Source organism: Myotis brandtii, unplaced genomic scaffold (genome assembly GCF_000412655.1).
Source record: "Myotis brandtii unplaced genomic scaffold, ASM41265v1 scaffold470, whole genome shotgun sequence".
NCBI lineage: Eukaryota > Metazoa > Chordata > Mammalia > Chiroptera > Vespertilionidae > Myotis > Myotis brandtii.
In genome coordinates, this window is record NW_005367953.1 from 1053816 (window position 1) to 1069258 (window position 15443).

Below are 15443 nucleotides of genomic sequence, written 5' to 3' on the forward strand. Positions count from 1 at the left end.
TTGGGACTCCATAATGATCACAACCAGCTCAGGAGGAGGGGCTGGGTGCGGCCCCAAGCCTGAGAGAACAACACGCAGGCGCGGCCTGGAGCCTGAAAGACCAACACAGAGGGGCGCCTGCTCCGAGCCTCTGTGGCGCGGTTGGGGGCAGGCCCCCAGTGGGGACACACACACACACACACACACACACATGGGGTGCCTGCTCCGAGCCTCTGCGGAAAAAAAATCGGGGAGCATAAGCACACACACACACACACACACACACACACACACACACACACACACACACACACAGAGAGAGCTTGCTCCGAGCCTCCGCAGCCCTCCCCTGAGGGCTCCCAGACTGTGAGAGGGGGCAGGCTGGGCTGAGGGACCCCCATCCCCCAGTGCACAAATTTCATGCACCGGGCCTCTAGTATTATAATAATTATGTATGGGGACAGATGACTACTAGACTTACCTTTGTGATCACTTTGTAAGGTATATACATGTCTAATCACCATGTTGCACACCTGAAACTAACATAATATTGTATGTCAATTATAATTTAAAAAAAAAAATCTGCTGAGAAGCCAAAATCAAAACAAAACAAAAACAAAATTTGGAATGCAGTAAAGGTTGTGCAATTACTAAAAATTATTGGATTGTACATTTAAGACAGGTAAATATATGATATATAAGTTGTACTTTAATGAAGTTACGTGAAACAGAAAGAAGCAGCAAGCACCAAATCATTTGATGAGTTTGTTAATTGCACCATTTGCTTAATGTCAATGAAAGTGAAATTATATAAAACAAGTTAACATGATCTACTGCTCTTAGATATTAGGATATCAAAATAGCAATATTTGTGTTTCACAAGCTAATTTTAAACAACATTTTCTTGCTCATATAATAATGAGGGAAATACCTCTTTCCAACCCACTGGTTCCAGCTACCAAAGTGATAAGGAGTTCTCTTCTTTTATACTTTGTTAACACACTGCAAGTGTGTCCTTTCCTTGACTATGCATGGTTAGGATGGCATACAATATCTGACCCATGATGAAATCTTGGTGAAGAGAATCCATAGCCAATAACATTTAATTAAGGTCTTTTAGAACTCTTGACCATAATTAAAATACTGTAAAGTTTGGAATAGAATGTTTTGATCTAAGAAAATTAAATCCCTTTTCAATCTCTAATATTTGTTCACATACATGTTAGTAATTCTTGAATAATGAGGTGACATTGTAAGTTTAAATTTTAAAGTAATCAGTTGCCAACCAGAAAGTAAAACGCAATCATATAAGAAACTAGGTTCATCACAATTTGTAAGGAAGGAAATTTAGGCAAAAGAAATAAGGAATGGCATAAACTCTGTTCTTAGGAAGGGGAGTCTGAGGTTGGCTTTATTAGAACCTTCAACATGAAAGGACACACATCTATCATTTTCCTCTTCTCTAAAGAGACAGACTGAAAGGACATAATTCTAAGGAGGTGTTGCAGTTAGAAGGAATGAATTTCCTGACAAGTTGGTTTATTTAAGAATGGGATTATGAAAGAGACTATGCAGGCTTCTCTCTGGGAATCCTAAATGTGTACAGAATGTCAACATAGGTATATATGCATGAATCTACCAAAGAAATAAGCATTTTATATTTTTTGTGAAAACTTTTCCTCAATTTCTTCAGAACTTGACTTACTTTGTTGTGAGTCTAATATTTATTTAAAATGGCAAAATAATGTGTTGTCTGGAGGATAGTAGAGTAGGTTTAAAAAATTTATAACCTGGTAATTTGTGGTGTGTGAAGCATGCTTATTTACAAGGTTGACATATCTATGTGTATACTACAAAGATGGTCTTTTTCAGAAATGTGATTTGTAGCCAGCACATCTGTTGTTCTTATGTAAGGGATTACAGTGAACTATTTTGGTTGAACTTCAGCTGCAGAGTAACAGAATGTTAAAGCAGCTTGCTAAAAAGGTGTTCCCTCTTTCAAATTTTGTTCCTTTATAATGAACTTTTAAAGTGTTCTCTGTATGAGAAAACCTCATTCTTCATTAAAAAAATAGAAGTTTTATGTGGTTTTAAGTTATATTTTTGTCATTCTATAGTATTTAGATGATATCTAAGCATTTTAAATGTTAAATTATATCCAAGTTTGATATTGTCCAGTAACAATTTTTCATAAAACCTTATCAACAGCTCTGGCTGAGTTACTCAGTTGGTTGGTGCATCACCCCATACACCAAAAGGTTGTAGATTCCATTCCTGGTCAGGGCACATACCTAGGTTTTGGGTTCAATCCCAGGTTGGGGTTTGTGTAGGAGGCAACCAATCAATGTTTTCCTCTCATCTATATCCCCCTTCTTCCCCCCCACACACATGCTTCCTTTGAGTCTTGTTCCTTTGAATGTGAGATTTTTTTGTCTTTTAAAAATCTCAAATAAACTGTTCTGGCTTTTCCTTGCATTAGGGCTTGTTAGGAAATCCTGACTATTATGTTACATTCCCAAGAGTTAATAAACTGCATGCATACAATCTCTGTGAAAGGGAAATTTTCCCCCACATATTTCTGTTGTAATTTTTAACAAATATTAATCATTTAATTGGTCAGTCTTCAGGAAACTGACCTTTATTTTCTGTGTTTCTCAAAACAGCAGCAACAACATTCAAATTAAAAATGATTTAATGTTTCAGTTCTGCTTGAAAGAACATATACTGATCATCTAAAAATTTCATTGAAGTAAATTATAGCAGGAAGAGGTATAGAGTAGGAATGCCTAGCTTTCAAGTTGCCCAGTCTAGATCAGTCCTTCTTAAACCTTAAAGTGCGTATGGATCTCCTGAATATCTTGTTAAAACGCAGATTCTGGTTCAGTGATTCTGGAGTGGAACCTGAGTTGGCGTTTCTCACCAGCTCCCAAGTGATGCACTACCAGTAAGTTGCTAGTCCATGGACCACACTTTGAGATGCGGGGGTCTAAATAGACTGTCATTAATATTCATAGAAAACTCTTCCTACAGATCATATGTGACATACATTTGCAAACATTTTTATTGCCATCATAACAAAGTTGAACAACGGTATAGTCATCTTCTAGAGAATGGAGATCATATAATATTAACTTACTTAGAAAGAATCCATGACTATGAGCCTCCTTAGTACTGTCTTTCTAGCTACATATACAACTAAACAGACTGACACACAAACAAAACTCAAATTGCTAGACCTAAATATTCATAAATTATTAGACTGGCCAAATATATTTGTGATATGGAAGGATATATCTTTATCGGTTCTGTTTTGATTTTGTGAACTGTTATCTACCTAGTAAGGAAAGAAAATCTTTGCTAGGTACGAGAACTTATTCAAGCAGGCGCCAGGGAGCAGGCGGGGCATGTGAATGAGTGAAGAGTGCTGGGAGTGGCTGGGGAGCGGTGTCACACAGAGGGTGCACGTGGCTCCATCGCTGCCATGAAGCATGGCAGGCTAGCATGGCCAGAGCTTCAGCTTTTCAAGAAAAGCCAGAAATAAAAATTTCATGTGAAAGTTCCCAATTTAAAAATGTTGGCTACTAAATTTAAATTCTTTTAAAACATTATGCGGGCCAAGAAAACACATCTGTGTCCCAGACACAGCCCCTGAGCCACCCACTTACAATGTCTAATGTTGTAGACTACACTAAAGTCTCATGTTTTGAAAAATGAATTTTCAAAATGAAACTTTCTGACCTTTTGTCTTTAGCCACTTTTGTCAGAAGAAATAGACTCTGCTTTATGTATTTGGAGGTACTGGAGTAAGATTGGTGTGTGATCAGTAAACCTGTCTTTTCATCTTCTTTCACATTCCAGATTACAGGACTGGCCCATGTTTCACTCAGGTCAACAACCAGATGTGCCAAGGGCAGCTGACAGGCATTGTCTGCACGAAGACTCTGTGCTGTGCCACCATTGGCCGGGCCTGGGGCCACCCCTGTGAGATGTGTCCGGCCCAGCCTCAGCCCTGCCGGCGGGGCTTTATCCCCAACATCCGCACTGGAGCTTGCCAAGGTGAGTTAGCCGTCTGCCTATGTACAGAGTCACCCACATGTTAGGTCTTCTTTCACCGCACTTGAAGGGCCTGCCACTATGGGGGGTAACCTTTAACCCTGTACCATTTCTGAGAGCAGCTTCATTAGCAAGCATGACCAGAGATGGCTTATCTTTTGGGCACCTAATAACTAATTATTTTTCAACTCTTGACATAAATGGAGAAGCGAGAGGTAATATGAAAAATTGGAGAAAATTTTAAAATACAGTTTAAGATATTTAATAGAGTCAGAAGACAAAACACTCCATGTCTTCATCCACTTGGCACTCTATGCTCTCTTACACAGCTCCTCAAACTATACACATGTAAATACTCAGGAAAAACATTTTATTCCTTTTTCCTAATCTCATTCAAGAAATGAGAACCCGAGCCTAGGCAACAGGGAGAAGAGAGCTACCCAATACCCAATTAATAGTGTTTTCGAAGACAAAGTGTGGACTTCTAGGATTACAGTTATTTCAGAGTTTATAGCCTGGTTGTTTGCTATCTTGTCTGCAGGCAATTTTCCCAAACTCATTCTGATACATATCCTAATATATAAAAACCCAGGGTCCGTAATGACCAACCAAAGGCTCGACCAAACAATGGAAGTCAGTCCTGTAGTTAGTGCTGGGTTGCAGTAGTGACCCAGCACTGACTGCCGAGGGGGCTGCGGATCAGGCATGGAGAGAGGCCAGGAGGGAGAGGCAGGGTCTGATCCGCAGCCTCTGTGGCAGCTGTTGATCAGCCATTGCCTCTCTCTTTCTCTCCGGCTTCATCAGCAGCTGCGCCTCTGTTTCTCTTCAGGCCTCCATGGGGGCTGCTCATCAGCCCCGCCTCTCTGATCAGGCCCAGATATAGGTCCAGAGATGCTGAATGGCATAGAAACTGACCAATCAGAACCAAATCTGGGTGAACTGTGAGGAGCCAATGGCTGCCTAGGAGGCGGAGCTTTTGACACTGACTGGCATAGAAACCGCCCAATCAGAACCTAATTGGCTGGCAGGGGAGGGCAGTTGGGGGTGAGATCAGGCCAGCAGGGGAGGGCAGTTAGGGGCTATCAGGCAGGCAGCAGAGGCAGTTAGGGGTGATCGGGAGGCAGGCAGAGGGGTTAGGGGCAATCAGACAGACAGGCAGTTGAGTGGTTAGGAGCCAGTGGTCCCAGATTGTGAGAGGGATGTCAACTGCTGGAGGCCCACAGGGATCGGGCCTAAACTGGCAGTCAGACATCCCCCAAGGGGTCCCCAGTTGGAGAGGGTGCAGGCTGGGCTGAGGGAACCCCCCTCCCCCTGTGCACAAATGTCATGCACCAGGCCACTAGTTTTATATATCAGGGCTAGATTAGGTCTCTGAGGATACTGCAACAGTAAACTCCCAAGTAGCCAAAAATTGTTACATATTCACTGGATAATTGCCTTAATTTCAAGCCACCATGATTCTTATCATTTTTTTTTTTTTTGGCTACTTCTCTGATATTATATGTACTAAACCCATTTTTAGAGCTTAGAAACAGAGCTCTGTAATGAACTCTCAAAAGGCAGTAGGATCATGGAAAAGTATTCTTGTACTATTCAAAGAAATTGTATTATTCATATTTTAGACATGGGAGTTAGGTTTATTTGTTATAATTAAATCATATAAAAAGTTAGATCTGAAGTTTTTCAAATTGATGTTAATATCCCGTGGCAGAGGCAGAGATGTCATCTACTCAGCCCATGTAAATGGCATATTACAGGAAGCCAGTCCAGTGTCCTAAAACTCAAATGAGAATTGTAGATTGCAGAGTTTGTACATAGGCTCAATTTGATACAACTACCAGTCTGATTACATATAGTTCCTGATAAAGCAATAATTTTTTAAATAGAAGATAAGTTATACTATAGATTATCTAGTATTCACTATACTACATAGATTTCCCAGATTAGTATATAAATTACCATATAACTTATATAGATTACCATTAAAGATGAAGAACTGTATAGATTTAGTAGATTAATACTGACTAGACTTGTTAGAGTAACACTTTTTGTTTTATTCTAATATACTTGCTTATTTATTGTCTTTATTCTCCCCCAGCTAGAATGTAAGCTTCATTAGGGCAGATATATGTTTTATTCATTAATGTCTCTGTTCTATTCATTAATTCTAGTGTTTAACATGCAATTGATGCTTAGTAAATATCTTTTGAATTAATAAATGTGATTAAAATTAAAATACTTCCCAAAACCACTTTTCATAGAAATAGTCCAGGTTGAGAAAAGCCTTTAACTTCAACCAGAAAATCCCAAGTTATTGACTCTCCTCATCATCTGTATTTGCACTTACGCTTTTCTAGCCTACTATTTTGTCAGAGAGTTCCAGTTTTCTGAACACAGTTACTAAAAATGTATGACCTGATCTCAAACTTTCTGAATGTCCTTCAGGATTTGGTAATGTCTGAAGTCCTATTTATTTGATTATGTTTATGTAGCAAAGATAAGTTTTGGGCTCCATTTCCCTAAAAAAAATCTAATAGATTAATAGAGCCACAGGAGCAAAATGAAATTTGCCACATGGTTAAAATGTCTGGAAAAGCAAGTTTAAAAAGTTCTGCTTTATTTCAAAATCATGGCATAGTCAGAAAGTTCTCAATTAAATAGTAATCCACAGTTTAGGCTATTTTAAGACCACATCTTACTGTGATTTTATTTTTCCCTTTAAATTCCTAGACTGTTTCCCAAATACTGCTGCCAAATTAACTTGGAAGATATAGGGCATGAAAAAATAACATAATAAAACATGATATGTACATGTCATACTTTTCTTTATAATAGTCATCTTTTAATAGGATAATTAAATGTTTTTATAGAGTTGATAAATTTCAGCTGTGTAGATGATAACTGTAAATATCTTAATATTGGTTCTAAAACATGGTTTATATTAATGAAGGGAGGACATTCTGAAGTTCTGAACATAATGTTATCCCATAGGTGACGCAATTAGAAAATTACCCTGTCAATGGCCTAAGAGGGACTGAAACATGATTATGTAATAAACAGAATAACTGAAAAATCAGGGCCAACAGAAAATTAAATGTTTTTCAAAAATTAAGCTGTAAGGAAAGCAGTTAATATAACTGTTGCCATATTGACTTTCTGGCCTTAAATAAGCAGTGTTGGAAAGGTGGGCATTCCTAGGGTGCTATGAGGTCAGGCATGGTGAGTCTTGACTCCTTCCATATTGAGAGCCATTTCAGTTCAAGCCCCTGTGCCTATGGCTAATCACATGTAATCTTGTATGGTATTTTCTTCTATTTTATTATATAGTAAAAGGACCAAAACTAATTAGCATAGATCTTAAAGATTTAAGCTAACATATAATGAGAAACAAAGTTTTAAAAATTGGTGTTAGGCCCCTTTTCAAGAATATTTACAAATTTTAAACTGCAATGTACATATGCTGTTTTCTCTCTCTTCCCCTCCCTCCCTTCCAGTCTCTAAAAATCAATGGAAAAATATCCTTGAGTGAGGATTAACAACAATAACTAACAAAAAAAGAGTGAAAATAGGACAAGGAAACTGCAGAGAAAATATAAATAAAATGAAGCCAAAATAGCAAAATCAATATCAGATAGAGTGGAATTAAAGGACAAAAAGGAAAAACTGAGTCAGAAAAGAATATGGTTAAAAATTACAACTCGGTAAGCAGTACAGACCCTAAATCACTCCCTGCAAAACAAATGCTGGTGTGACCTCTTCTCCAATGGTATATTGTACAGAAATATTTAACTCCTTTAGTTAGACTGCACATGAATAATGTAGAGAAGTTTAATCTCAGCTGAAATCAGATAAACATGGCTAGTTCCTCCATTGTAGACTGGAAGGAAGATGTCCAAAGTAGAAAGTTATTTCTAGGCCTTCTATATAGCACTAAATAAAAAGGAGATTTGGTTCATTTGATTAGCATAAGTTATTAAAGACAAATTTATCTTGGCTGTCTACATTGACTAAGTTAACCAGATCATTACAAAGTTCAATTTTAATTCATATTGTGTGAATATAAAAGCCATTCCAATACAATTCAAAAATTTTACTTAAAAGATACTTGATTATAGACACTCTTATTTAAGATAGCAGAATATTCCCCTTCTTCTAACAAGAAAATGGATAATAGAAAACAAGGCATGCTAAAATAAAGTTCAACAACCCCCCAGTTAAAAGAAGTGAGGAACACAGGCAGTTGTTGGAAGTCACTGGGACAAGGAGAATCTTCTATGAGTATCAACATCCTGAAATGCCATTCAGTGGTTGTGGATGTTCCATTGGAGAGGAAGAGAATGTCCCTGTGAGATAGATCTACTGGACACCCTCAGAGTAAAGAAGGGATGGTGAAGGAGAAACTTTGGAGGCAAACCATTTCTCGTATCCACTACCCAGCCTTCCAGCTCAGAGACACTCTCTGAGGTAAAGGAGAGGGAAGGTAAAAGAGGATGTAAGAACCACTCATGAGCAAAACAGAGTTAGTATCTGAAAAGGCATAAGGTGGGAGCTACATCACCACCTGAAAGTTGAAAATGAATACCCCGGGGAGGGGCGTGGAATGGTGGAAGTTGGGTATGAAACTGTTTCAAGCAATATTTCCTATGGAAGTTTTTAAACCAATCCATTTCCTCTTGGCTATCTACCCCCTTTCTTGCTTCAGCAGGAAATGACACCATTTAAAGAGTAGTAAAGAGAAAAGGCTTACATAAAAAACAAACAAAAAAACCTGAAAAAAGGAGAGAAGAATATTTTAAAAAAGGCAGATGAATATGCTTCAAAGAGTTCCTAAATAAATACCAAGTTCATATACTTCTCTCGTATCTCAAGTAAATAAAGACAGTGTGGTTCTTTTAAAAAGTACTTACAGGGAGAGTTATAAGTTCAGTAAAGACACTCAGAGATAAAAATGAATTGATAATACTCAAGAAATAAATTGAAAAAGGATTTAAATCTTTACCTAGTGGAAGGCAAATAATGCATGTATACATATTTATATACAGACATATATATAACTGAAAAGAATCAGTGACAGTGGGTAAGCTTAAGGAAATCAATAGTCAATGTCAAAGAACAGTAAAAAATGATTATAAAGAAACTGATACATAATGAAGTCAGACTAGAGAAAGCTGATGAAAGGAACTGAAAATATGCTCAAAGATAAAATAGAAAAATTTTCTAAAATAGATAAAGGCGATTGAAAGCACAAAAGTATAAAAAAAGAAAAGATAAGAGAATCCTGGGGCATAAGGAAGAATGAGCAAGTTTTGTTTTTTTTTAAATAAAGGGAATATCCCAACTCCTCTCCGACTTCTGTAGAGCATCTCATTGACCAAAAAGCAGTGTAGCAGTGTCTACACACTTCTGAGGTAAGAATCTGTACTTGATTAGATTTATATTGAAAAAAAATTAGTTTCTTGGTAGAGTATTAATTATGGGGGCCAGAGTGGAAACAAAGAAAGGTGCCTGCAATAGAACAGGTGGTATATGATGGAGGTTGAGACTAGAGTAGAGGCAGAGGGAAGATTTGAGACATATTTGGGAAGTAAAACTTGTTACTGATGGAATGATGTGAGACAAGAGAAACAGAGTTTATCGCCTAGGTTTCTGACTTTGACAACGAATAAATGATGATGACATTTGTTGAGATAAGGAACATTGAGGGGGAACCATGCTCTGGTCTTTTTATTACAAGTGCAGAGTCCTACAGGTGGTAAGTTACTAATATTTGCTTGATGAGATGACCATTTATTCATTTGAATTATGTGAGTACATGAACATGTATTCTGGCTGAATTGAACCATATTGAATGGTTGCTAAGATACTCTGTTTTTCTCAGATTTCAGAATGAGAGACACCTAGTCTTCAACTGTTGTACTTAAAGACTGACATTCCTTTTTATAGAAAACAAATACCATGTGGAACATCACTGAGACAAGAAATAAGAACTTACATTTTAGAAATGGAACCAATATGGCTAACATTCATTTTTATGGAAATACTAGAGACCCGGTGCACGAATTCGTGCACCAGTGGGGTCCCTTGGCCTGGCCTGCAGGATCAGGCTGAAACGGGCTCTCCGACATCCCCCGAGGGGTCCCGGATTGTGAGAGGGTGCAGGCCAGGCTGAGAGACCCCGCTGGTGCATGATTGGGGCTGAGGAGAGATGTGGGAGGTTGGCCAGCCAGAGAGGGACCACAGGAGAGCTCCAGGGTGTGTCCAGCCCGTTTAGCTCAGTCTCGATTGGCTGGACCCCAGCAGCAAGTTAACCTACCGGTCGCAGCGTCTGCCCCCTGGTGGTCAGTACACATCATAGCGACTGGTCAACCGGTCGACTGCCCCCATGGTGGTCAGTGCATGTCATAGTGAGCAGTTGAGCAGCCTTAGCATATCATTAGCATACTACGCTTGATTGGTTGAACGGCCAACCAGTCTACTGGGCACTTAGCATATTAGGCTTTTATTATATAGGACTAGAGGCCCGGTGCACAAAAATTTGTGCACTGGCAGGGCGGGGGAGTGTCCCTCAGCCCCACTTGTGCCCTCTTGTAGTCTGGGACCCCTCGGAAGATAAAGACCTGCTGGCTTAGGCCCGCTCCCGGGTGGCAGAGGGCAGGCCCAATCCTAGGGGTGCAGCCCCTGGTCGGGCTCAGAGCAGGGCCGATTGGGGAGTTGGGGCGCCACCCCCTGTCATGCACAGAGCAGGGCGGATCGGGAGGTTGCGATGCCACCCCTAGTCACGCTCAGGGTAGGGTCGATTGGGGGGTTGGGGCACCGCCCCCTGTCACACTCAAGGCAGGGTTGATGGGGAGGTTGTGGTGCCACCCCTTGTCATGCACAGAGCAGGGCCGATCATGGGGTTGGGGTGCTGCCCCCTGTCATGCACAGAGCAGGGCCCATCAGGGGGGTTTGAGCTCTGTACCCTGTCACTCACAGAGCAGGGCCAATCGGGGTTGGAGAGCTCCCCCTGTCACACACAGAGTAGGGCGGATCAGGCATTTGGGGCGCCGCACCCTGTCACACAGAGCCGCAGGACGATCAGGGGGTTGGGGAGCTCCCCCCTATCAGGCACAGAGCAGGGCTGATCAGGGGGGTTGGGGCGCCTTCCCCTGTCACGAACAGAGCAGGGCGGATAGGGAGGTTGTGGCCCCGCCCCCTGTCACACACAGAGCCGCAGGGCGATCAGGGGGTTTGGGCACTGCCCCCTGTCATGCTGATCCCGGTGCCGGGAGCCTCGCTGCTCCGCTGATCCCGGTGCTGGGAGGCATATTACCCTTTTACTATATAGGATAGAGGCCTGGGGGCTGGCTGGTTTGCCCTGAAGGGTGTCCTGGATCAGGGTGGGGGGCCCCCCTGGGGTGCCTGGCCAGCCTGGGTGAGGGGATGATGGCTGTTTGCAGCTGGTCACACCCCCTTCAGGGTGGGGGTCCCCACTGGGGTGCCTGGCCAGCCTGGATGAGGGGATGATGGCTGTTTGCAGCTGGTCACACACCCTTCAGGGTGGGGGTCCCCACTGGGGTGCCTGGCCAGCCTGGATGAGGGGATGATGGCTGTTTGCCACTGGTCACACCCCCTTCAGGGTGGGGGTCCCCACTGGGGTGCCTGGCCAGCCTGGATGAGGGGATGATGGCTGTTTGCCACTGGTCACACCCCCTTCAGGGTGGGGGTCCCCACTGGGGTGCCTGGAAAGTCTGGGTGGGGGGCTGAAGGCCGTTTTCAGGCTGGCGGACGACTGAAGCTCCCAACCACTCCTTTTTTTCTTTTATTCTGGGATTTATTTACCTTCTATGGCTGTCACTGGAGCTGAGAGTCGGCTTTAGCTCTGAGGCTCAGCACCAGCTCTGAGACCTCGGCTGCTGAAAGCAATATCTGCGTTTGTTTGGATTCTATAATTGAAACACTGTTTCAGTTCCAGCTCCGAGGCTGGCTGGCTGAAAGCAGGTTTCTGGGGATTGTTTAGCTTCTATATTTGCAACATAGTTTCTTAGAGTGCAGCTCAGAGGCCGGCAGCGGCAGGCGGGGAACCTTGTCTTCCTCCGTCACTGGATCAAGCAAGCCTCCTGTTCGCATCAGCTGCCTGGCTGCCGGCCACCATCTTGGTTGGCAGTTAATTTGCATATAGCCCTGATTAGCCAATGGGAAGGATAGTGAAGTTACGGTTAATTACCATGTTTCTCTATTATTAGATAGGACAAGTACTATGTATTACTATCTATGGGATATAAAAATAAGAACTTATATTTTAAAAGTGGATCTAATTTGGTGACAAGCAAAGTTCAGAAACATTCACTATTAAATATTGTAATAAGAATTGGTTCTTGGTTCCCACAGATATAAATTAAATATACAATTTTTAAAATATATTTCTTCATTGATTTCAGAGAGGAAGGAAGAGGGAGAGAGAGGTAGAAACATCAATGATGAGAGAGAATCATTGATCGGCTGCCTCCTGCACACCCCCCTACTGGGGATCAAGCCCACAACCCAGGCATGTGCCCTTGGCCGGAATCGAACCTGGGACCCTTCAGTCCACAGGCCAACACTGTAATCCACTGAGCCAAACTGGCTAGGGCAAATGAACAATTTTTATATGTACCACTGCACAAATTTCCATATTTTTATGTGAACTAAAAGTAGTATACCATCTAATACTCATTTATATAATAAAATTAGTTTGATTTTCTATAGCAAGTTTATTTGGAGAAGTTGGAGAGTAAATGAGTTCATGAACTAGAATTACTATTGCTTTGTTACATTATTTATAACCTTATAGAATAGACTGAAGTGATTATATAAGGTTTAGATTTCAAAAGATTTAATTTTGTTCCATAAAATTCTTACATGTGATTTGAAGTAATTCAACATGTAAAGAAATAGTAACATTGTGCCTGAATTGAAGGGCTAAATGGAAACACATCTGTATAGTAATCTGGGCAGTGGAAAACTAATCAGACATTAGTAGTTGCTTATGTTAGCATTTTGAAGATGTAGAAACTCGTATAGTTTGAAGGTCTGAGTCTTGCCTTTTTTTAGTTTTATAGAGAGCATTTGTGTATGCCACTAGGTTCAAGTTCATTATTTCTATTAGGTTTTTTTAAAATTTTATTTTTTCATGATTAACTTGATCTACCTAAAAGAAATTAATTCTGTATAGCTATGTAGTCTAGGATACTTCAAAAAATAAAGGTTTTATCTTTCTTTCTAGGAAAATACTATTTGGGCAGTTTGCTTTTTCCTTTGAAAAATTACTGAATCTACTAAATATGTAGTCAAAAGATTTTATGAATAGTATTAAGGGATTTATAGGTTTGGCCTTGTTTTCCAGCTTATACCATGATATTCTCTCTGATTTATCTGCCAGGAAAAGAGGTTTCTAGGGATGTTTTATACCACATTGTAATGAGAGTGGAAATGTAGTACATTTAAAAAATAATGCGGTTTGAATGTTCTGAATTAAACTGTTTGGTATATAAACTTCTTGTCATATATTTCACTGTAGTTGCTTTTTGTTTGAGTCAGTTATCCTTTAATAAGACTATTTTTTGTGGACTGAGAGATCACATAAAATAAAAATAACTATGTAAAGGTGCCAAGATTGGATTGTGGTTAGTATTTTAGATCTGTACTAAGTTTTGTCATTTTTTTAGGCCCTTTTAATAAGGGTTTCAGTTAAGACCCGTTTTGCATGATAGTATTGTAGTGTATCACAGTAATTGCCTTCAGTCAACATGATTAGGAAACTGGATGATAAGAGCCCTCTTTCTGACTGATGTATTGGGAGGCATTTCCTATGAGCAGGTAGTACTAAGCAAGGAAAGGCACCTAAGATTTCAACTCTAATTGCTTAGGTTTTCACCTACTCAGAGTTAGCCTGGTAGAGGGTATGGGGGGATAAATGGTGATGGAAGAAGACTTGACTTGGGTGGTAGGCACACAATACAATATACAGATGATATATTATAGAATTGTACACTTGAAACCTATATAATTTTGTTAACTGATGTTACCCCAATAAAAATTTTTTCTTTTTCTTTTTTGTTAATCCTCACCTGAGGATATTTTTTCTATTGATTTTTTAGAGAGAGTGGAAGGGAGGGGGAGAGACAGAGAGAGAGAAACATCAATGTGAGAAAGACACATAGATTGGTTGCCTCCAGGACCGGGGATGGAGCCTGCAACTGAGGTACATGCCCTTGACTGGAATCAAACCTGTGACCCTTCAGTCTGCAGGCCAACACTCTAACCACTGAGTAAACCAGCCAGGGCTCACCCCAATAAATTTAATAAAAAATTTAAAAAATTTTAAAAGACATCTACCATAATTTCAGTATAAAAATATTCTGGGCTGTTGTAATCAGTTTTATTGACAGATTAGGGGCCCGGTGCATGAATTCGTGCAACTTTAAAGGAACTGTGGGCCAAGAGGCTGCAGTGGGTACAGGCTGGTCTCGGCCCATCCTCCCCACCCCCGCCTGGCCCCTACCGCCATGGCCCCCAGTTCTCTCTCTGCCAGCAGCCCCGCTCCTTCCGCCGCCTCTCCCATGCAATGACGGTGCAAGCGAATCCAGTGCCATCAGCAGGTGCGAGTGGTGGCTGCTACCCCAATCGCCCCTCAGGAGCAGGGGGAGGTGGAGAAGCCCTCAGGGGTGATTAGGGCCTGCAGCCACAGCTTGCACGTGCTGACATCGCCAAGCAATCTGGACTGGCGCCGAGTGCTGGCAAGAGGTGCGAGCACCAGGCGGGACTGTGGTGCGTGGGAGCAAAGAATTTTCAGTAACCATCAGAGGCTCACTCCGATGACAGCAACCAGTGCCCCGCCTTGGTCTGGCGCCCCCAATCACCTGCTCCACCATTCCGCTGCTGCTGATGCCCGCCATGTTCCGTGCTCTGCTGCCTGCTGCTGACGCCTGTTGTGCTCCCTGGTGGTCAGTGCACATCATAGCGACCGGTTGTTTGGTTGGTTGTTCTGCCGTTTGGTCTATTTGCATATTAGGATTTTATATATATACTAGAGGCCCGTTGCACGAAGAGATTCGTGCAATAGGCCTTCCTTCCCCTGGCTGCCGGCACCGGTTTTCCTCCAGCACCCGGGACCCAGGCCTTTGCTCTGGCCGCAGCGGAGAAGCGAAGCCTCTTCAGCCTTCAGCCTTCGCTCTGCGCCTGTGTATGCAAATTAGCCGCCATCTTTGTTGGGTTAATTTGCATACTCTCCTGATTGGCTGGTGAGCATAGCAGCGGGGCAATCAATTTACATGTTGGTCTATTATTAGATAAGACTAGAGGCCCGGTGCACAAAAATTTGTGCACTCGGGGGGCGGGGGCAGGGGGGTCCCCCAGCCCGGCCTGTGCCCTCTCGCAGTCTGGGACCCCTC

The 15443-nt window shown here is 41.6% G+C and overlaps 1 protein-coding gene across 1 annotated transcript in view; it reads left to right on the forward strand.

The window, feature by feature from the left end:
* FBN2 (fibrillin 2) overlaps positions 1–15443 on the forward strand; it is a 253892-nt gene that overhangs the window by 75216 nt on the left and 163233 nt on the right. Inside the window, exon 7 of the mRNA XM_014547293.1 lies at positions 3838–4035. Within this exon, the coding sequence (XP_014402779.1) occupies positions 3838–4035 (198 nt within the window). The remainder of the gene's footprint in view (positions 1–3837; positions 4036–15443) is intronic.